Genomic DNA, 23,202 nt, shown 5'->3' on the forward strand with positions numbered 1-23,202 from the left:
TAATGTAGCACTCCAGTTTAGAATTTGAAAAGCATTTTAAACGTTATGTTCCCAAGGCCTTAAAGGAGTGTTTACTGTGAAGTCGTTTTAATGGGCCATAAGGCCAATAGCAGGCCAATTGACACCCCAACAATCCTTCACGCAGCACAGAGGACTTGTACACCTTCACAAAGTAAAAAAATAAATAAAAAATAAATCAAAACCATTACATATTAGACCTTATTATTCAACAACAATTTTAAAGAAATTGCCTGCTTTTTTCACTTTATTTAAATGTTTTAAACACTTCAAGTGTAACATACAAAACTCTGACAATGAACACAAGGTCTTGCTTAATATAGGAGACACGTCCAGTACGTTATACTGGAAATTCAGCATACCTAAAGAAAAAAAAGCAAGAAACACATGGAAGGGTGGATACACTATCCTGTCTTAATTTCTTGCATATAATGGTCGTTTGTTCTGTCCCCTTGTCTTTTCCATTGAGAGACTATGTTTTCCCTCTAAGGTCCAAAGTGAGCTTTTACATACAACAGTGGATATCTTTAATGGGCAGGCAGCCCATTAAATGGGTCTTGCCCAACCCTTCAGGAATAACACCAAGTTGCAAAACAAAAAAATCTCACGTCAGCATTAAGGCCCACGTCAACATTTAAGATGTTAAGATGTCTAAGAAATAGCTTATAATAGCTTATAATAGCTTAAAACTTTATGTTTCAGAGTTCATGAGCGATCAAAGCAGATAATGGCTTATTGTTGTTTGTGCTTGTATTGTGTTTTTTTATATTTTGTGTTCTGAGTTTTTTGTGCCTGAGTTGGTTTTCCACTTAATGCATTTCATGATATTAGGAGATTTAATATATATTTTTTCATGTGCTCTAATTATTTTTGTGTTTGAAGAGTGACAAACATTTATGCAGTTTACATTAAAACAAAACCAATCAACCAACTTGAATGTATTTATGACAATTACACATTTTCAGAACAACACAAAAAATTACTATATTACTATACTAAGTAATATAATGGTCCTCAAATGCCACAGAGTAGCAACAAATAATGCTTTGGATATCCACGTCGTCGACAAAACATTGGACGACGTGTTAAAAAAGATCACAACGGTGGCGTCCTTAAAACAAATCTGCCCAGCTGGTATCAAGGAGAAACGACGTCACGGCCCATGTTTATTATGAAACGTCTTTGTTAGGGAGACAACCGGAAGCCGGCGTGTCCCCCCCCTCCCCCCGCTTCCGCCGCCCGACCGGAAGTTCCTCTCAGAGCTAAAGGGCCATACTTCCAATGGCGACCGAAAACTGGCAGAACAGAAAGCGGGAGCAATCGTGGAGGGTCCGAACCGTGCGAGCGAAATTAAATAAATATATCAACTAACTAACTACACATAAAGTTAGTTTCAAAGTAGAACATTCGCCGAGCTATGGCCGACGTTAGGGACAAAGGCGGGAATATTTCGCTCCTTGAATCGGGTAAGGCACAAAAAGTAACGTTGGCGAAATGTTTTGAATTCGTGGTGTTGCAGTTTCTCCCCCCACAGTTAAATCACGTTCGTTTTCTCCCTCACACTCGCAGAGCTGTATTTCCTCATCTCTCGTTTTTTGACCACCGGTCCGTGTCGGAGAGCGGCCGAGGTAAGAGCGGTCGGACCGTCGAGACTCGTCCGAGTGTTTTTGTGTGATTTTGTGGGGTTTCACGGCGCGTGTGTGTGTTTGCAGGTTCTCGTCTCGGAGCTGGAGGAATATCAGGTGTGTCCCCGCAGGTCTCCGCCACCTCGCGAGTCCCACGGACGGGGACGGGGGGTTTCACTCAGCCTAACGGCCGCTTTTAACCCCCCCCCACCCCGTCCTCGGGAAACTTTAAATATCAGATTTATTATCATTACGAGTCTCTTTAATGTCGTTGTCACGTCTAAGCGAACGTTTGCCTCCCGCAGCTCCTTCCGCGCAGGTTGGACTGGCAGGGACGCGAGCATCCCCGCTCCTACGAGGACGTTGTGAGTGTCCTCATGTTCCCTGCTTGTCCCGAGTGTGTTTGCTGTTGATTTACTATAATAGTCCACCCCACATTTCAGCCAAACGACCCGTGTGGTCGGCCTGTCGTGTTGGCTGCAAAAGTGCCACGCAAATCCGTTATTATATGCGTTATAATAACCGTTATAATGTTTTTCTTTCATTTCTTTTCCTTCTTTCTTTTTTCTTTTCTGACCGGGCTCGCGTATTATTTTGTGTTGTATTGCAGTTTAAGGGTGGGGAGTCGAGGGCGACGTCATGATTTCAACGGCCAATCGGATGTCTTAAAGCGCCGTAGACTCTTTATTTTTACTTGTGACGCGCGTTTCGATTGGCTGGCCTGCGGGCTTGATTTGCATAAACTCCTCGCTCCGAAGCCACTTCCAGCGACGTCGCCAGCGTACTTGTGTTGAGTAGCTCGTGGGAGGGACGTGGCGGAGATTGTGTTGCTAACGTTGATTATAAACCGGCAAAAAACACATTTCCTGAAGTAGTACATTAGATTTCAAATGTGCATTGCCTCCTTTAAATGCATACGCGTGCATTTTGACGAGTATTTAAATGAACGGATCCTAAATTATTTGACACCTTTTACATGTGATTTTGCTCCATAAGAATGCTTCCAGCAGACACATTGCACCAGACCATTTGCTGCAGATATGCAAGCAGATTGGTCCAATTCTGGACAAGGAGGTGCCGTCTGGTGTACAAGGAGTCCATTCTCTTTTGGGGACAGGAAGACACTCTCTGCTCCGCACGGCGAAGGGTGAGGACGTGTTCACGCTCGATTACACCATTTTACCCTTTATGCCCGGATCCTGAAGTCTGTGCTCTCTCCTCTCGACGGCCCAGACTGTGGCAGCAGGCGATGGAAAAGGACTTGTTTTGCAGCGCTGCACAGAGGGAGACCCCCGGAGAGATCGCTGAGCTGCAGGGAGCCCCCCAACCTGGGTGAGCACACTCTTCTTCACCGCCGTCGTCTTTAGAACCGCCAAAGTGATGGCACCACTGTCTTTTGTTTCACTTGTTTCATATCTGTTAATAGAATATGCCGCCGTTGCCTTGAAGATATTCTATTCAGTCTACATGTATACAGTTTTTTTTTGTGTCAAACATGTGGGTCCTGAAAATAACCCCCCAAAAACTTAAAGGGGTAAATTTTTTTAATTAATGGGGTAAATCTTTTGGCAAAAACACTATAATCATTGAAAACGTCTGTGAATGAGGAGTAATTTGAGGCTCTTTGGAGTATTTATGTACGCATGTCGAGACCCATTTGGTGGGTTTTGGTTTGGAAGACTTGAGGCATTTCCTGCCTGATGCACGCGATGCAAGGAAGTGTTTTGGGTGTTTGGGAGACCCGCCGTCCTGACCTCCCCTGTACTCCGGGACTGTTCTTCTGTCGTTGCACTATTGGTTCCCGGACGCACAATCAGTCTAAATATTTCTACTTATTTAAAAAGTCATTTTGTGTTGCTAAGTATCTAGAGGGCAGGTAGAATATTTGTCGTTTCTTCTACGTTACTGTGTTATGTAGGTGGGCGGAGCTCCAGACCAGGTGGGGGTTCCTCGGGACACTTCCCGCCCCCACCTTCAGATCCTTCTCTCTAGTGCAGCCGTAGAAACGTGTGTTCGTGTCGCCAAGCGGCTGTAGTCTGGAGTGTTTAGCTGTAAATACATCGGTGAGTGAGAGGGCACAGAAGGCCACACACAGTTTTCTTCATGCAGTTTGGACCCGAGTGTCCCGGAGTCAGCAAATATGAGCAGGTGAAACGATTGAGAGGCGGAGAGGAAGTGAGTCTCTTGGCTTCGGGTCAGCTGTCCGAACACTGGCCGCTGTGCTACCAGGTTTCTACTGGTTTGCGGGTGCAGTATTATTACCGATTACATCAGCTGTCCATCACTGGATGGGTGGGGCCTCGTCCCTTATTAAATCAAACCGCCTCTTCAAGGACAAATGGTTACGCATACGCTGGATGTTTAGGACAATCAATAGATGCATTTAAAACGTCTGGAACTTTGAGGATCAGCAGTGGGGTTTGGTTTGCTGTCAGATTCTGCCGATATGAGCAGCGTCTGGGGCTTTTAGTTTGTGGATGACCAGACGAGATCTTGGCATTGAGAAGAAATACAGCAGCTTTAAGAGAAGATCCCTCTGAGAGCCACGCCAACTGGCCGGATAGTCATTCCCCCCCATATCCCCAACACACACACACACACACACACCTGCAGACGCGTCCCCCCTCCACCTGCAGACACGTCCACTGACTCCATTCCTTGGCTTCCCACAGTAATATGGGTAGAAGCACTGATGCCTTATATCTGGGACAGTTTCCTTGGTTACAGTTTTTTAAAGATGATCCGCTTCTCATATCCAGATTGCAGAAGTGTTGAACTTCCACATTTAAATTGTTGGTGCTGTGATTTTTTGTACACCATTTAAACAAGCTAAACATAATGTGTGTGTGTGTGTGTGTGTAGTGGAGGTGTTTCGAGGAAGGGCGCTGACAGGTACTCAAAGATTCAGCTTCGTTCACCCTGTCAGCACTTACCAGCACATGCGTATGCACAGGAGGATTCTGGGACACCTCTCTGCAGTTTACTGCATCACCTTCGATCGCACCGGATCCAGGATCTTTACGGTGAGCTTTTCACCCGAGGCGCGTGTCCCCGTCGCCTCTCTGTCCCAGAGCAGCCATAGTCCCGCCCGTCTCACGCTGGGACACGCCCGCCTCTCCCCCCCGCTCTCTCCAGGGTTCGGACGACGCCTTGGTGAAAATATGGTCTTCTTTTGACGGGAGACTCCACTCCACTCTCCGAGGACATCACGCGGAGATATCGGACCTGGCGGTGAACTTTGAGAACACCCTCATCGCCGCGGGGAGCTGCGACAAGACCATCCGCGTGTGGTGCCTACGGACCTGCGCCCCCGTGGCCGTCCTGCAGGGACACAGCGGGTCCATCACGTCTCTGCAGGTGCGCACACCTCCCCGCAGGTCCGAGGAACGGGACGTTGTCCGGCGTCTTCCCGTTTCAACTTGTCCTCTTTCTGTCCTCAGTTCTCGCCGTTTGCCAAGGGCCTAAAGCGATACATGGTCTCCACGGGAACTGACGCTACAGTGTGTTTCTGGCAGTGGGATGTAAATAATACCAGTTTCAGGTATGGGGATATCCACCTGTGATTGGCTTGTTCTGGTTAGACGGGGTCGGCTTCGGGAGGGTCACTGTGCTCTCGTGGTTTTTCAGTGATCGGCCCCAGAAGTTCACAGAGCGGCCGAGACCCGGAGTTCAGATGGTTTGCTCGTCGTTCAGCCCTGGTAAGGCCTAAGTGTGTGTCTGTGTGCGCTTGCACATGTGTGTGTGTGTGTGTGTGTGTGTGTGTGTTTTGCACAACACTAACCATATTTTGTGCAGGCGGCATGTTCCTGGCCACTGGCAGCACGGACGATGTTATCAGGATGTACTACTTGGGCACTGGCTGTGCAGAGAAGATAGCTGAACTGGACTCCCACACAGTAAGAGCTGCACCACGGACTTCATCGGCACTTCTGAACACTGTACCATCCTTATTCTCTCTCTCTCTCTCTCTCTCTCTCTCTCTCTCCCCCTTTTTAGGACAAGGTGGACAGCATCCAGTTCAGCAACACAGGAGAGAGGTATGTGAAGAGGGTCAGCCAATCACAGAGCTGCCTCACACGCCACGGCGGTTATGATGTGCTCACGCACCCCCTCACACCACACATCTCAAACACCCTCAAGCATGAGCACTTTGGGACCCAACGCCAAACACCGACCCTGGAGAGAGGGCCCTAACGTCCGTCCCAACATCTCGGGACGTTTTAGCCCCGCCTGAGGGTGAAATTCACTGACGTTGACGTGGCACACTTAAGATGGGAGGCAGTAGAGCTGGTTCTTAAAGCGTCCGGTGTTTGGTTTTGTTCGGTCTAGTAGACTGATCCTCGGGTCAGACGGACGACACCACGATCCTGATGCCGAGTTCTGTGCTCCTCTCTCAGGTTCGTGAGCGGCAGCCGTGATGGTACGGCTCGGATCTGGGCTCTCCACCAGAGGCATCAGTGGAGAAGCATTTTGCTGGACATGTCCGCGACGCTGCCTGGGTACGATGTTCGTGCGGTGCCGTGTGGCCCTCACCGCTGGACTCTTACCACATCCCTTGTAGCACGCACGCTGGTGGTGATTCTGATCTCCTGTCCACCGCAGGTCTGGGACAACCACAGAAGAGGAGAACTTTTTCAAACCCAAGGTCACCATGGTGTCATGGGATCGCCATGACAACACGGTCATCACTGCGGTCAACAATCACCTTCTCAAAGTGTGGAATTCCTACACGGGGCAGCTGCTCCATGTGCTGAAGGTAAGGTCAGGGGTCGGCAGGGTCAGGGGTCAACAGGATCGGGGTCAGAAAGCCGGGTCATTCACCCAGGGGAAAAACGAAGTTGTTCTTTTGAAGTGGAAATGCTTTTTTGCAGGACGTTTGCGCTTCTTTCCTACGCATGGAAGCTTGACAAATACGCCTTTTGCTGAAGGGGGACCTACAGCTCCCCCTGGAGGTTCTCTAGTGCTACTGCAGCACACCTGCTAAGCCTGGTCATTGTCTGCTGAGCGGAGGTTTGCTAGAGTAGATGTTCTGGAGAGCAGAGCTACAGGGAGACGGATCAGCACTTCTTGTCAAGGTTCTTCCCTAATGTAACTGTAGACATCTAATAATCTGCCTAGTAACTTTGTTAATTTGGCATTTTGCTTTGTTTAGATCTTGTTTGAGGCATTTAAACTGGGTGTGGTGTATAAACTGGGCGTGGCAGTTGCATTCTTGGGTCTGACTGCAGTTACACACACACACACACACACACACACACACACACACACAGCCTGCAGCCATGCTGTTACACCTCCCATGAATCTGCTGCCTGATGCAATTGTTGTGACTGAATATGTCAGCAATAACACGGCCTACGTTTAACCACACCTTCTCCGGGGGGCGGGGCCTACAGCAGGTTGGAAAGCATTTACGCTGTTTTGACGTCTTTGCATCTGTGAATCTGTTGGCAGAGACGTTGCTTCTCGATTACGAAATACAATTAGACGGTTGCTGTTGCTGTTCTCAGACACAATAGCGGATATGTTCACTGTATGTAACTGAATACTGTGGTTCTAAGTAGAGCTGATCTAACCGGTTAGGAAGGAGGCTCTCCTCCACTATCAGAGTTGGAGCTGGTGGAGCTGTGAGCTGGCACTGCAGTCCCTCTGCAGGCTTGGTGATCTCATCCTTATCTCAGAGTTAAAATTAGTTCACTAACTTTATTCCAAGAGCAGCTACTGCCAAATCTATACGAAAGAAAGAATGTCTTGGCCCCATAGAATCTTCAGACATGCTTGCGTGTGTGTGTGTGTGTGTGTGTGTGTGTTTGTGTGTGGCTGCGTTAGCCTCTGTCTGACGGCCTCGGTGTCTCCTCAGGGTCATGAAGCTGAGGTGTTCGTGCTGGAGCCACACCCCTACGACCCCAGGGTCATGCTGTCTGCAGGCCACGACGGCAACGTCTTCATTTGGGACCTCGTGAGAGGCACCAGGGCTCAGCATTACTTCAACATGGTACGGTGGTCCAGGACTGAACACACAGCAGAGGAGATTTACATGGGCAGAGATTAGTGGGAAGGTCATACAGCGTTACATACAGTAATGTTAAAAGAAAACCCCAAATCCTTTCATGGATGTCGCCGTGCGTCTTCTTTCTGCGCAGATCGAAGGTCAAGGTCACGGCGCGGTGTTTGACTGCAAGTTCACCCCAGACGGTCAGCGTTTCGCCTGCACCGACTCGCATGGGCACCTGCTGGTTTTTGGCTTTGGGAGTTCCAAGCCTTACGAGAAGGTTTGTCTTAAAGTTTAATCTCCGGCCGCGAGTGTGTGTTTGTCCTGCTACGGGCTTCACCTCACGACGGCTTTACTCTGTCTGCTAAAACTCATCAGCAGGTTTAGTGCCAGCTTGCTGTCATTTAGGGTTAAAATCTCAGCATGCATTAATCCCTAAAATCCCTGATCGGAGAAATTGGCGTATATCCTGCAGCTTCCAGACCAGGTGTTCTTCCACACGGACTACCGCCCTTTGATCAGAGACTCCAACGGTTTTGTGCTAGACGAGCAGACCCAGCAGGCTCCTCACCTCATGCCTCCGCCCTTCCTTGTGGACGTGGACGGGAACCCCCACCCTCCCCGCTTCCAACGGCTCGTACCGGGGAGGGAGAACTCGGCAGACGAGCATCTTGTCCCTCAGCTGGGCTACGTCGCCACGAGTAAGAAGCGTTTCGGGAGTCCCGAGTGCCCTCGTCCACCTCATCCCCCCCAAACTTCTCCGATGTCCTCACGCCTTTGTGTGGTGGTCACAGGTGACGGAGAGGTGGTGGAGCAGGTCATCAGCCAGCAGCCGCCGGACCACGAGGAGCCTCCTCGCCACAGCGCGCTGGACGACGCCATCCGCCAGCTCCAGCAGCAGCAGGACCGGCAGGCCACCGGTGCCGCCCCGGGAACGCCTAGGAGAGGTACTTCCCCCCAAAGGAGCTGTCTAGTTATGGACGTGAACGAGTCCTCTCATGGATTTGGTCTCACGTGTCCGCTCGTTAATGGTCGTGTCTCCCCCCCCCCCCCTGCAGTGTCGCTGAGCGAGCGGGTGGAGGTGCTGTCGCCCCCGAACGTCGGCCTGCGGCGCAGCGGACAGGTGGAGGGGGTGAGACAGATGCACCAGAACGCCCCTCGCAGTCAGATGGCCACGGAGCGAGACCTGCAGGCATGGAGGCGGCGGGTGGTGGTGCCCGGCCTGAGCCCCAGCACCTACAGGTAACGCCCCACTTGCACGGCACGGAGACACACCCCTCGTTAAGCCAATTAACTCGACGCTTTCGTCACAATTTGCATAAACAGTTTAGTGTTCTTTGCATCTGCACACCATCAGCTCGGCCACTGCACGGTACGGTGGTGTAGCACCATCCACTGTGTGAACCTCCACCCTCCAGGGTGCATGTGGGAATGGGGCAGAACTGCAGGGAGGAACGGTGGTGCTAATGAATCGGTTGTAGGTTTCAGGACTCCTTCCGGGTGGCTAAAGGAGAGGAGGAGATTGCCCTGTACAACGCCAGGAAGCGGCGAGTCACCCATGGCACATTCAGGGTAGGCCCCTCCCCTCCACCTCATGGCAAATGATCATCATTGGGTGTGTGCATGTGTGTGTGTGTGTTCTTTTCTCTTTAGCGTATCTTCTAGGCTTGTCCCGATCTGATATTTGGATCGGATCGGCTGCTGATATTTGCTAAAAATGCGTATCAGTATCGGATCGGCAGGCATGAGAAAATGCCGATTCAGACTCCCAATCCAGATTTCTTTTTAATCTGGGTTTTCCAGCGCACCCATTTAGATAATCCATTCGTTTTTGCCAGTGAGAGTAAAATCCGGTCCGCATTTTTCAACACACGAGCATAGCATCTCCCCAATTTAGCTCAGTAGCATTTGGTAACCATTAAGATGGCCATGTAAATTTGAAGTTATCGATAAAAATGTCAGTTGTGTGGGATTATTTTACCTTAAAGGACGACAAAGACGAAGAGGTAGAGTGCAACATATGCCACAGTTAAGTCAAGCATGGTGGTAAAGCTCTAAGAACTTTTAATACAACCAATCTAATCAGGCATTTAGCGAAATACTACCATAAACAACATGAAGAGTTTCTAAAGAAAACCGAAGACAAAAAGAAAGGTCCTACACAACTAACACTGGCAGAAACGTTTGCGAAACGTGACAAACTGCCACTTTTTAAAATACAATTTACAATAAGTGATGGCTTAGTTACCTTGAAAAAGTAATCCGATTACTGATTACTCCTTTTAAAAGTAACTTGGTTACGTTACAGATTACTTGATTTTACTTGATTACGTTTGTGTTGCTGTGCGGTATTGTAAATATATTTGTAAATGTAATACAAGCGAACTATTCAGTCAGACAGCTATTTGTTGTGAAACGAAATACCATTACAATTTCAAGCATTTTAAGTAGGCTACATAAAAATTCATCAAATATTCCTTCCCCGGTTATTGAGGGGTATTTCTTTACACTACCACATATTGTTACGGAAAACACTGCACAGAATGACGTGAGAAACGCGCTCGCGCTCTCACAGGTTCGCGCGCAGTGTGCGGAGTCGAGCACTACGGTCAGACGGAAAAGTTTAACTGAGCCAAGATGAAAGCAAAAATATATATTTTTACTAAGGAAAATAAAAATAGTAACGCACAGTTACTTGAATAAATAACTTTAATCTGATTACTGGACTGGAAATAGTAACGCGTTATATTACTCGTTACTGAAAAAAGTGGTAAGATTAGACTGACATCACTGTTTACAATATTATTTGCACTTAAGGCTTTTTAAGCCTTGGTTTACTGATGCCATTTCTGTTTATTACTAAATAAACAGGTCAGTTTCTCCTTACCAACCATTGTGCATTATTCAAACACACCTAATTCAGCTGGCTACTTATCAAGTGTAAAACGCATTATCAGGAGTAAAACTCAACATGAGTTTGACAACAAAGTACGTTGGCTAAATAACTAAACTTTAATACATGTTCGGATAGGCCGGTATCGGAGCGGAAGTGCAAATAAATATCGGTAACTGATCGGAAGTTAAAAAAGCTGGATCGGGACATCCCTAGTATCTTCTGTGGTGCTGTAATTGCAGGATGACTCTGATGATGAGGGTGTGTGCACCAAGCGTGCGGGGCCCCGTAAGCGTCACAGGAACCTGGAGAGCCGAGACAGTCTGGTGGAAGAGCTCATCGAGATGTCCTGTGAGGAGGGAGAGGAGACGGCCTCCTCTGAGGTACCGGACGGGACACCTCGGGGTCGGTTCTGGACGGGTTTACCGGGTGGAGCGATTTGTAGTGACTGCCGTTCTTGGTGTTGTTCTCTAGGACAATGAAATGGAAGGTAGTGAGGCAGATTCATCAAATGAGGAGGATGAGGAGGAGTGGACCAGTGATAGCTCAAGGTACACACCCTGCCTCCACAGCCACGCCCCTTACGCTACACCCTGCCTCCACAGCCACGCCCCTTACGCTACACCCTGCCTCCACAGCCACGCCCCTTACGCTACACCCTGACTCCACAGCCACGCCCCTTACGCTACACCCTGACTCCACAGCCACGCCCCTTACGCTACACCCTGCTGCTACACCCCAGCTAGTCCCGGGTGGTGCTGTAGAGGGCGATGTGATGCTATGTAGGCACCACCTAGCCCTACTGCAGTGGTTCTGGCTTTTGGACTGATGTTTGCTGTAATGCTGGACCAGTGACTCAGCAGTTCTGCTGGACCGGTGACACACACAAACTCCCAACAGCGCTGCAGGGCCAGATGTACTCAAACTAACCCCTCCCACTAAAAAACCCCCTCCCACTGTCACGCCCCTTACGCTACACCCTGCCTCCACAGTCACGCCCCTTACGCTACACCCTGCCTTACCCATCCAATCAGGGACTGTAGCAACAGTCCGCTGTTATATGCGGTGTCCGGCCTGTTTGTTTGTTTGTAATGTGAGAGTATTAGGTTACATAGTATTTTATTACCCTTTTATAAAATAAGCCTTTCTCCTAAAATTCCTTAAATTAGATTTATTTATATGTTGCTAGCAGTGATATGACGTGGCCTGATGTTTGTTCGTGCATGCGCCAGCAGTGTTGACAACTTGGCGACTTTTCAGACCCTCGAGACTTTTTGTAGTAAAAAGCGACTAGCAACAAATCTAGCAACTTTTTGTGGTGTTATTGGAGACTCTGAACACACACGCTCTTCAGTTGCTGTCCTCTGGGGCGGGTGCTGCCGTGAGCCCCGCCCACAACACTCAGTGCAGTCTCACACTCGGAGCAGACCCTCACCGCTCCACGTCCACACTGCACATGAACCGCGCATGCCCAAAACTGCCGCTGACGCCCCGCCCCATATTTACAGAGCATAATGTAAATATAAATGTTTTAGTCTTCAGTGAGACACGAAATCACTGCATTTAACTCTGTCATTCTTCACCTCATTCACCACGTAGCCAGTCACTTGACTCGCCCACAGTGTGTGCATCCCTGTGAAAGCTTAACATCTAGATAACTTGTTCATCATGTCTCACTCTAAACTCTATTCTCAAAAATATAGGAAAGCGTGGGAATCAAATCCTGAATTTAAAGGCTGGTTGAAGCTATAATACATGGGCATACTGCCTGTATTGTAAGGTTGATTTCTATGCTAAGTTCTAGTTCCTGCTAACTGCTACTCTTATACTAACATTTAAAAACACAGCAAAAAAAATATATTTATGTAATTTACAGAAGCGCGAAATGCGAATTCTTCTAACGGGATGAGAGAAAGCGAACATTCAATTATGTCTTAATACCAAAACTCTGGGAAGAACCTCCTACAAACCGATGAAAAGAGCGATTTTTTTTTTTACAGCGAGCTTGCGATAACTGATTTCGCTTAGACAGTGCGGCCGGAGAAAAATGGCCGCGGCTCAATCATTATCATGCGGGGATATCAAAGTCTATATATATATATTTTTTATATATTTTTTATATAGGATTTTGCTCAAGCTTGCTAGATTTTCTAATTAGCAATCCAGGTGAAATTAGTGGAATCAACACAATCCAGGAAGCCAGAGCAAAATCCTGGACTTTTAATTGCGGCACCTGGAATTGATAGCACTAATATATATGTGTGTGTGGGTGTGTGGATAAACACAGTCTGCAAGCGAGTTAAATTTAATTAGTGATTAGGCAGAAGAGCGTACATTTACCACATCATACATTTCCCAGTGGATTTAATTGGGTGATTAATGTTTTCATATTTTGCGGTAAAACAGTCATTGCCGTTCGCTACAGCGTTGAACACTGTCAGAGCTACACAAATAGATAAATAGGTAGCCTAGATGGGCCTATTAAGTTCGCGTCAACCCCGTGTAGTTAACGGTGACATAAAATAAGACGTAATGGCTGGTTTAAGTCATGCTGGTATTAAATAATATTTTGTAGATATTAAAAAGGTATTAAATTCAACTTAAGAATCTCTGTATATACCCTTTATAGTCATATAGTTATGACTGATTTCTTTAATAGTCACTCATCCAGTGAAGCTTCAGATTGGATGGCTGATGCTGGGATTAGCATGCCCCCGCCCCTGTCGTCCCGGCGACGAGCTCGCCGGCAAATCAGCAGCTCCGATGAAGAGGAGGACCACACCGTGGAGGAAGACCAAACGGAGCAAACATTTGATGAAGAAACGCAGTCGTCTTCACCTCAGAAGCAGAAGAAGAAGGCGAAAAACAAGACCCTGAAGGTGAGGCCACGCCCATTAATGCAGCACCAAATGCGCATGGCCACGCCCATTAACCTTTTAAAAACCAGTTGTTTTCACTGTGTAAGATATGCCTGCTCAGTGACTGGCGTAAATACGGATGTAAAAATGCTTGTATGCGTATTGGATTCATTAACTTGCCTTCTGTCTCCTTCCACGACCAGTGTGTGAGCCCGCGGGTGCCGCTGAACAGAGAAGTGTCCTGCGAGTTCCGCCCCTCCGCCTGGATCACGGACGTGGTTCCCCGCAAGTCTCCTTTCGTACCACAGATGGGAGATGAGGTTGGTCTCCCCGCTGCCCCTAAACCCGCCACTGGGCCCACGTGCAGGACGCTGCTGTAACGGTTCTGATGTTGGTCTGCAGGTGATCTACTTCCGTCAGGGCCACGAGGCGTACGTGGAGGCCGTGAGCCGTGGTGACCTTTACCCCATCAACCTGGACAGGCAGCCATGGAGACGGATGGAACTGCGGGTGAGTTCTTCAACACGGGCAGCCCGAGGTCATGGAGGTCACGTGGGCAGCCTGAGGTCATGGAGGTCACGTGGGCAGCCCGAGGTCATGGAGGTCACGTGGGCAGCCCGAGGTCATGGAGGTCACGTGGGCAGCCCGAGGTCATGGAGGTCACGTAGGCAGCCCGAGGTTACGGTGACGTCGTTGCTGCTGTCTTCAATTAAAGCTCAGCAGTCTCTTCTGCAAGGTTAACCAGCCAAAAGTTCATGATTTTTTCCAGTTGAGCAGCTCTGCCCCCTGGTGGCCGGTTAAATGTGCGTATGTATGCTGCAATGTTGTGTGCTTTCAGGTCTGTAATCACACTGATATCTCTGATTACTCACCAGGACCAGGAATTTGTTAAAATCACTGGGATAAAGTATGAGGTGTGTCCACCGACCCTGTGCTGTCTGAAGCTGACCTTAATCGACCCTGGGACAGGCACCATAACCGACAAGTCCTTCTCTGTGAAGTAAGACTCCAGCCGATGCTTCACCTCAGCTTGGTCATGGTTTCCTTCTGCGCGTGGCTTTGGGTGGAGTTGACACCCTGGTTTTGTTTTCCTGCAGGTACCACGACATGCCAGACGTGATCGACTTCCTGGTTCTCCGTCAGAGCTACGACGAGGCACGCAACCGGGTTTGGAAAACGAGTGCGTGCGTCTCCGTCCTACCCTTACTGAGCTCATAGAGTCCGCCGTATGGCCCTTACTGAGCCCATAGAGTCCGCCATGTGAAGAGTCCGCATAGGCCCTGGAGAATTTCAGGGGTGTGTGTGTGTATTTCAGATGACCGTTTCCGCTCCGTGATTGATGATGCCTGGTGGTTTGGGACGGTGATCTGCCAGGAGCCGTATCAACCAGATTATCCTGACAGCCTCTTCCAGTGTTTCAAAGTCAGGTAGGACACACACACACACACACACACACACACACACACACACACACACACACACACACAATTCTCATGGTGTGTCCAGGTGTGTGTGACATGTGGTTCTCTCTGCAGGTGGGACAATGGCGAGACTGAGAAGCTGAGTCCGTGGGATATAGAGGCTATTCCAGAAAATGGTAGAACACACACACACACACACATGCTCTTTTCAGATCAGTCATTTGACCTAAAGACTAGCCTTAAACTGGTTTTGTCAAAGCCCCTCCTGCGAGAATCTCACAGCGTCTTCTGATGTAGCTCTACAGCCAGATTCGGTCGGTGCGAGCGTAGCCGTCACAGAGGAGGAGATGGCCGACATCCTATACAGGCCGCAGGCGGAGGAGTGGGGTGGGCGGAGCCGTGAGGAGGCGTGTGCCCGCATCGCCGCGGGAATAGACCAGCTCATCACAGTGGGTGTGTACGGCGCCCAGCACAGACCGCCTCCTACCTTATTTATTGTTATAATATCAGTGTCAAAACTGCAGAAGAAATTGCCAAGTTGTTGTTTTTGTTATATCGATGTCCCAACCGGAGTGGAAACTGTACTGCTGTATTTCCTGTGTGCTTGACAGATATAGCAGCACCGTTCTCTGGCCCCGTGGACCTGCTCCAGTACCCCACCTACTGCACCATTGTTGCCTACCCCACCGATCTGGGCACCATCCGCATGAGGCTCAAGCACAACTTCTACAGGTGCAGCTCCCCTACACACGCTGCGAGCTTCTCGCTGCCCAGCGTCACACAGCTCAAAATCCTTGATACAGCTGGTTTAATCATCAACTGTCCCAGGGTTTGTGTGTTGGGTGTTTTATGGAGAAGGTGGCGTTTTGGGTGTGTGGGGAGAGCAGGTTCCTGGTTTTGACCTCGTCTGTGTGCTTTGTGTTTTGCAGGAGGCTTTCTGCGCTGAAATGGGACACGCGGTACATTTTCCTCAACGCGAAGACCTTTAACGAGCCGCGCAGTAAGATAGCCCAGTCTGCCAAACTCATAACGGACGTCCTCCTGAAGTTCATCAGGTGAGTGAGGGTGTGAGCAGACACGAATCTCTTCACTTCCATTTCAGATTTACAAACTTGTGTGTCTTGTGTTTTACCAGCAAACCACACTGTACGGATATTATGGAGATCTACAATGCAGTTGAAAACATGGAGTACACAGAGGACGAGGTGAGCTGAGTGATGCCTGGTTGTGGGCTGGAGGCGTGTCTCTGGGGAGGGGCTTGAGCTTGGGGGCATGTCTTGGTGTGCAGTCTGACACGCTAGCCATTTGTTGCCATTTCAGGACCTAGAAGAGGTTGATGGTCCAGGCACTTCTGCAGGACATCGATCCCACCAGGTAGGGCCCACATACCAAAACGAGGACCAGCGTGCTGATTATTTACATTGTGTAGTCATGGTCACAGCTGTGGCATGTGCATCCTACGAGAGGCCAGGCTGAATAGCGTCATTGAGATGTTTTCATGGCTACACATGATGGTCCTGAGAAGCTCCTGAGATATAAGGCCTACTTAGACTTTGTTTCCTCTGGTCTTTGGACCAAATGGCACCGTTTTGGCTGACGGAGATGTAATTGAGGTTCTGTGTGTAGGCTGTTGAGCTGGCTGCGGACCAGGATGCGTGGAAGGACGCGTGTAAAAAGCTACTGGACTACATGCTGCAGTGTGAGGACTCGGAGCCTTTCCGCCAGCCCGTGGACCGCAGCGAGTATCCGGTGAGACGCTCCACAACTCCGCTGAGAACGGCCTCTGTTACTGATCCTTGGCTTCAGTTCTCAAATGATGACCGTTCATCAAATAGGGTGGATGACCAATCATCTCGTTTTAAAAGTATTGCCACCCATGCTGGGATACGTGTTGGATACTGAGGCGTCTCTCACACTCCCGAGCAGGTGGCGTTTGAGCCCAGGACGCTGGTGAAGTCCGACTTGTAATCAGTTTTTCTGCTGAATCTTGTAGCAGTTTTACCCGCGCGGTGACGTGAACACTACGCACTCCTGTCTGTCCTAGGACTACCTGGACATTATAGACACTCCGATGGATCTGGGAACCGTTTGGCGAACCCTTGAAGACGACCGCTACAAAAGCCCCACCCACTTATGCAAAGACACCAGGCTTATATTCGCTAATGCGAAAGCGTACACGCCCAACAAACGCTCGAAGGTGCGACATCCTCATCCTCACTCCAGCACGTGCTCGGAATGTCACTTATTCGGAATATCACCTGATCTTGTAGAGTGAATTTGTGCACATGAAATACCCTTTTAACCTAGGGAGACTAACTGCTCTCTACGTGTACTGTGCAGTAATTGGTGTCCGGTACCTGCTGTAGCCTGTTGCATAGGCTCCCTGCGATGCCGACGTGAGTCTCTTCCGCTCTTCTGAATCTCCAGATCTACAGCATGACCCTGCGGCTGTCCGCGTTCTTCGAGGAGCGCGTGGGGAAGATCATCTTGGACTACCACAAGGCGCAGAAGTGTAGCTCCCGTCTGCGCCGGAGTCAGCGCTTCCGCAAGCGTGTGCAGCACGACTCCGCCCCTGCACTACCCACGGAGGCCACTAGGTGGGGCTGGGCCTCGTACATGCACGCAGTCCCCTGCTCTGCAGTTAAAGTGGGCTCTGTCATTCGCAACCCAAAAGCTCAACACCTGATCTCCAGGACTAGCCAATCAGGAAGCTTCTCTACAGTGAGGAGGTCCTCACATTGCATGTTGGTTAATTAGTATGTGCGGGCAGCACAAAGAAGGGTAGGCTAAGAGCTACGTGTGCATTTGATCATGGAGGGGTGTGGCCAAGTCTTGTGTGTGGGAGTGGCCAAGAAACCCCTGCTGACCATTTTCTGCTTTCCCTCCCTCAGCCACAAGAGGGCAGCAGCCACCAAACCTCAGGAACCCAGGGAAGCTGCACCTACCCCTACCTCAGCGTCCGAGAGGCGAAGCCGGAGGAGCCGCCCCACCAGCCCCACCTGCCCCTCGGCGGACGACGACTACCAGAGTGCCACATCCGCTACGTCAGGTACACGACATCCACATGAACCACCACGGAGCAGACGGTGGTGATCTGACGAAGGACGGGTTCGCAGCTCCTCACATTGAGAATATAAAGGAGGTTCTTTACACCTCCTCCTACACCTCCAGTTTCTCTGCAACGTTTATAAAAACATAATGTGTGTGTGTGTGGTGGTGCGTGTTCCTAAGGGGACACAAATGGACAGCTATCTTAAAGCTGCAGGTGAAACCTGCTGCCTGTAGGTGGTGCCACACTGCTGGACTGTCAGGGTTCTCTGTGAATAATCATCCTTCCTACCTGCTGTAGAATCAGAGAGCGGTGGTGAGAAATGTCCCTCGTCCACGCGTGCTTCCAGACGGCAGAAGAGAGGGGTGCGGAGACTGCGGGGGAGGGGCAGCCCGCCCCCCCAGGGTGAGCCTCCACCAGCCCCACCACCACCACCACCACCTCTCAACTGCTGTTGCTCTCGGAGTGTTTTACCTTGCCTGACTTTCTGCTGGGTTTGTAGATTCTGGGAGCAGGTGTGAAGACGACGGTTCCAGCGGAGAATGTGATGCGGAGCCTTCTGGGAAATTCAGCTCTTCAAAGCGCCTTCACTCGAGCAGGAGCAGCTCTGCTCGAGTAACCAGGAGCTCTGCCCCTGACAGGAGAAGGCCAGGTAAACAGCCCCGTTAACGCCAGGCAAAAGTTTTATCACAAAAGCAACATTCATCATTTCTCACTGTAACAATTCCTTGCCCTTAAGGGTGTTTCTTAATTATTAAGCCAAGAATCCTGCAGCTCTGTTGAACCTGTGGGTTGATGCTGTCATGTCTGAATAACCGACGTCCTGCTGTGTCAGAGGGCGGTGCTCAGGTAAACGGGCTCACGAGGTCCCCCCGGCCAGAGCGGCGGAGGGCACGAGACCGCAGCACCTCGGACGACGAGAGGGAAACGGAGTCTTGTGTGGGCCGCAGGCCCCGGAGGACTGCGATGGCTGCCGTCAGCAGGATGAAGCTGATGGAGGTGTCTGAGGAGGAAGAGGAGGATGTTTGGGGACGGGAGGCTCCAGGAAACTGCAGGCAGGGGGCCCGCGTCACCAAACGTGCCGCCGCCGTCCTCCAGAGCAGCTCCGACTCCGACGAACAACGCAGTCACGGTAGGAACCGGTCCAGCTGCTTTTATTGTCTTAAAATGAGTGTGGGGCCGCTGTTTAGATCTCAGGAACTTCCAACACCTAGTGGTGTTTGAGGAACCTTGTGTATAAGCACAAAGTTCCTCTTTCTGGTATGTGGTGGAGCTGAATGTTTAGAGCACAATGTCAAACATTTAGCAGAACCTACGGTGCAGCTCCCTGAGGAAGCTTCTCTTGGACATTTCCCGCGTTGTGTCTGCACTAGGGGTGTAACGATTCTCTAAATCCTTGACTCGATTTTATTTCCGATTTTAGGGTCACGATTCGATTCTCGATTTTCTTTTCTACGCCTGTTTTAAATTTAGTCTAAATTTACAATATCTTATTTCAAAAGTTGTGTTTGATATAAGTGATACAAGTGATCTGTAATACACCATATTAGGCACTAATGGTCAAATTTAAATAATTTAATTACGATAAATGTAGCAATCTTGTTCTCAGTGGAAAACACCAAAAACAAACAAATAATGATAACGAAAATGAGGTCACAGAGGGTATCTGCTATCTATTGGCTTTTTTTGGTAGCAGCAATGTGCATTATTAAAATGGCAATGTGCAACATAAAATAAATAATAAAAAAAATACCGGAACATTCATGTACAAAATAATAGAACAAATAGAGCCTTAACAAACTAACTATATCCTACAAAATATCTTTAAAAAATAATTTCTTTAGTATCTTCATAAATGGAGGGCAACACTTTAGTTGTAACGACCTTTATACTTTCGCGAGTGACCTAGCGCGCGACTCAGCACACCTCGCCTGAACCTGCATGAATGGCAGAGGCATTTATACTTGGCACGTCACATTCTTTGCAGTGGTCTCCGAAACGATATGTGGTAGTATAAAGAAACACCCTTCAAAAACAGGAGAAGGAACATTTACCTGACAAATTGTAATGTTGCATTGTGTTCCAGGTGCTAGAATTTTGGCTAAAGTACTTGAAAATGCTTGAAATTGTAACTACTTTGTTTCACAGCAAATAGCTATCTGACTGAACAGTTCTCTTGTATTACGTTGTAATTCCAGGACGAAACATGAGAGAACGTGAAGACGTTAAGATTAGGTGTTTTGAAAATAAACAACCATTAAATAATGTGATAAAGTGAATTATTTTGAATCATTGAGTATATGTATAAATATTTAACTGAATTAGTTTTAACGTGCTGGGAATTATTGAAAGGGACCTTGAAAGTGACGTACAAGTGCTCTAATGAGCCCAGCAACTTGGTTCATTGCGCTGAAGCGCGGTGCGCATGAAGTTACAAAATTTGAGAGGTGCACGACCTCGCAAATCGCCACCGCGCGAGGCTCTCACGCACAGGTGGAGCTACCGCGATTACGTCATTTTTGGTGCGTGGACCCTCGTGCCACTCGTGAGGCGTCAAGTATAAACCTAGCTTACTTTGCATAGCGTGGGTGCTTGCATAGCTTTTAACTTCGAGGCTTGAGATTGTGACACAATTTTGATCGATTTTGATTAAATGTCATGACACCCCTAGTCTGCACAGACAGGAGAGTTCAAGCTGGACATTGAACATCTGATGGATGCTTGCAGTGGTGTGGACTGGGTCGTAAGTCCTGACCCGCGCTGCTGGTTGTTCTCTTGCAGAGTGGAACGAAAGTGAAGCTTCAGCCAGCGAGGACCACCAGAGCGAGGCCACCTCCAACAGCTCTGCCTCCCCACCACCTCCAAACGGAGACAGCAAGAGAGGCGGTCGCAGGACTGCTAGAAGGGTTCTGGACCAAGGTGAAAATCAACTGTCTCAATTTTAGAAACGAGGAAGTTGGCGAACTTCAAGGGGGTTGGGTTCAGGGATGAGGTTTGGAATGTGGTGTCAGGTGGTCCCTTGTGCACTGGTGTCATGTTTCAGACGTTGCAGGCCCAGTCAGTGTAGTGCTCTTAATGTTAACTGCTCTCTTGTTTCAGAAGATTCTCCACATGCCAATGGAAATGGCAAAAGGCAAGTGGGGGATCAGGCAGATGAGGAGTGCGATGGAGAAGAGAGTTCAAAACAGAGCAGTGAGGAAGACGAGGAAGAAGACAAATCCATCAGCAGACGGAAGCCTACCAGGAAGACGGCAAGAGCCGCAGTCAGTAAAATAAAACAACTTGGCGACAGTGATTTGGGTGAAGAGGAGAATCTCTCCAGATCCCGGCGACACAGAAACCTTCCTAGCAAACAGGAGGCCCATAGAAGCTCCGACGAGGAGGCGGAGGCTCCCCCGGTTGAGAAGCACTTTCATCAAAATGGCCGGAAGCTGAGCGCGTTGGACGAGGAGCTCTCGCAGAAAGTGAGGAAGACTGTGAGGAAGAAGGGTTTGAAGAGCCAAGAACAAGCATGTAGTGTCTCCACATCAGGGTCGTGTTCAGGGGCGCCAGGGGTCACGGAGCGACGCAGTGTGTCCCCGAGGGCCAGGGCTCCACGGAAGAGATTCAAAATCAAATCTGAAGATGAAGATGACGACGAGGGTGAGGTGTCTCAGAGCAGCAACGCAGAGGAGGACGGGTCAAACGAATCCAGTACGCTGACCCGCAGAACCAAGTCTAGAAGAGTGAGGAAGCCCTGGCGGGTGGACGGCAAATCCAACAGTTCCGGTTCTGAGAGTGACGAGGTGTCAGACCGGAGACGGAAGAAACGGACACAGACGTCCTCCGAGGAATGGCAGCAGAGCGAGGAGTCTGAAAAGGAGACGCCATTTCCCCGGAGACGACCGACTGTGCGTGCCCAAACCCGGAAGAAATACTTCACTGACTCCGAGGAAGACGTGAACTCCGACGGATGCGATCGGCAGCGTAGCGGAACCAGCAGCTGCGGTGAAGACGGAACCAACCGCTCCAAAAGGAAACGGATCGGGACCTCGGAGTCCGAAGACACAGAACAAAACTCAAGGACCAGGGATGAAAGCAAGGGTAGGAGCCGCTCAGGAAGGAGAGGGCAAAGGTCAAAGCACTTCCGAAGGGGCTCAGACAGCGACTCCGGTGGCGAGCGAGTGGAAAACGGTCCGTCGCGCACACGGCACGCGCAGGACCTCTCTCGAGTCGCCGGGCGACGAGGGAGACGCGGAAACGTGAAACGCAAACACAGCAGCAGCGACAGTGGCAGCGGCTCCGAGACTCCGGACGAGTCTGGCAGTGAGCCGCACTTCTCCAGCTCAGGGTCCCAGGGTCGTCCACGGAGGCCAGCCAAGGGGAGGGTGAGGGGTCGCACCCGAGGGGTCGCGCGACATGCCCGCGGGGACACGGACAGCGACGCCTCATACGGCGAACCTGTCAGAGCCACACACATCCGGACCAGGAACCTCGGCAAACGGACGGTGAACTACCGAGACAGTGAGTGAGGGACTCGCGGACGACCACGCCAAGGAAGACACATGAACTGGAGACCTTGAAGACACTTGATTGTCCACAAAAAAAAAAAAACAACAAAGGAAGAGAGTCGCAGCACTGGAGAATATATACTGTGAATCACGTTCAGGGATATTTATAGTTTCTCTTATGAAGATGATTTATGTATAGATATGAAATTTAAAACGACTGGCCTGGCTGCTCAGACCAGCCCTGTGCTGTGTGTGCGTGGTTAGGTTAAAGGTCAGCTTGGCCAGCAGGAGTGGCCGTTCAGAGGAACCTTCCCTGGTTGGGTGCTATCTTACCATACCTCCTGCTTCAACAAGCATACTCTGCTGGCTTGCACTAAACAGCACACTGTAATGAGGTATTTCACACTAGCGCTGCATTAGAAACTCAGGGGTCAACTACGTTTACCATTTTCACAGACTTGCAGACTTTTTTTTTTCTTTCTCCGTTTTTGTTTTGTTGTTGAGTTTGAGGATGGAGCCCTGCCCCTCTGTGGGGGGCGTGTCCTGTATTTCCTTCAGCATAACTGTGATGAGCGTTCTTCCTTGGTTTGACACTCCTTTCAGAAGCCACAGGATTTCTGTATCGTAATTGTGAAGGGGTTCGAGAGCCAATCTGTACAGTTCCCCTTAAAACCTTCTGTTCTTCACTTTGAGTTGACGGTGTATATACAGCTTAGGAATTTTTTTTTTATCTTCACCTTCCAGAGTTTTCTGAGAATCAGTTTGTAGCAAAGCTTTGCATATTTAAAGTTCTGTCAAGCATTATTTTGTATTCAATTCAAAAGCATCGTCTTGCCATAGAATCTAAATTGGTATTTGC

The 23,202-nt window shown here is 49.4% G+C and overlaps 1 protein-coding gene across 2 annotated transcripts; it reads left to right on the forward strand.

Annotated features, from left to right (window-relative positions):
- Positions 1 to 1,246: 1,246 nt before the first annotated feature.
- Positions 1,247 to 22,471, forward strand: brwd1 (bromodomain and WD repeat domain containing 1). Of its 2 annotated transcripts, none has more exons than XM_076982259.1 (43): positions 1,247 to 1,484; positions 1,588 to 1,646; positions 1,731 to 1,760; positions 1,949 to 2,008; positions 2,640 to 2,790; positions 2,877 to 2,975; positions 4,506 to 4,666; positions 4,779 to 5,000; positions 5,084 to 5,184; positions 5,271 to 5,341; positions 5,439 to 5,539; positions 5,640 to 5,680; positions 6,041 to 6,142; positions 6,246 to 6,399; positions 7,501 to 7,635; positions 7,784 to 7,912; positions 8,108 to 8,333; positions 8,427 to 8,579; positions 8,691 to 8,874; positions 9,114 to 9,204; positions 10,768 to 10,908; positions 11,000 to 11,076; positions 13,185 to 13,404; positions 13,587 to 13,703; positions 13,786 to 13,893; positions 14,259 to 14,383; positions 14,481 to 14,563; positions 14,699 to 14,810; positions 14,919 to 14,980; positions 15,102 to 15,257; positions 15,416 to 15,536; positions 15,734 to 15,859; positions 15,940 to 16,009; positions 16,125 to 16,178; positions 16,431 to 16,553; positions 16,849 to 17,001; positions 17,232 to 17,401; positions 17,696 to 17,853; positions 18,154 to 18,258; positions 18,356 to 18,505; positions 18,689 to 18,985; positions 20,635 to 20,772; positions 20,953 to 22,471. In XM_076982259.1, the coding sequence occupies exons 1-43, from the start codon at positions 1,436 to 1,438 to the stop codon at positions 22,362 to 22,364; spliced, it is 6,597 nt and encodes a 2,198-aa protein (XP_076838374.1). In that variant the 5' UTR covers positions 1,247 to 1,435; the 3' UTR covers positions 22,365 to 22,471. The 2 variants fall into 2 exon arrangements, with proteins under 2 accessions (XP_076838374.1, XP_076838375.1); XM_076982260.1 differs by having other exon boundaries at positions 20,956 to 22,471.
- Positions 22,472 to 23,202: the final 731 nt, after the last annotated feature.

The sequence above is a fragment of the Brachyhypopomus gauderio genome, chromosome 19 (genome assembly GCF_052324685.1).
Source record: "Brachyhypopomus gauderio isolate BG-103 chromosome 19, BGAUD_0.2, whole genome shotgun sequence".
Lineage (NCBI taxonomy): Eukaryota > Metazoa > Chordata > Actinopteri > Gymnotiformes > Hypopomidae > Brachyhypopomus > Brachyhypopomus gauderio.

Excerpts from the sequence above, each read along its gene's own strand:
- brwd1 (XM_076982259.1), top strand. The coding sequence starts at position 1,436 with ATGGCCGACGTTAGGGACAAAGGCGGGAATATTTCGCTCCTTGAATCG. Across the intron at positions 1,485-1,587 it reads TATTTCGCTCCTTGAATCGG|AGCTGTATTTCCTCATCTCT; the intron begins GTAAGGCACAAA and ends TCACACTCGCAG. Across the intron at positions 16,010-16,124 it reads TGGAGTACACAGAGGACGAG|GACCTAGAAGAGGTTGATGG; the intron begins GTGAGCTGAGTG and ends TTGCCATTTCAG.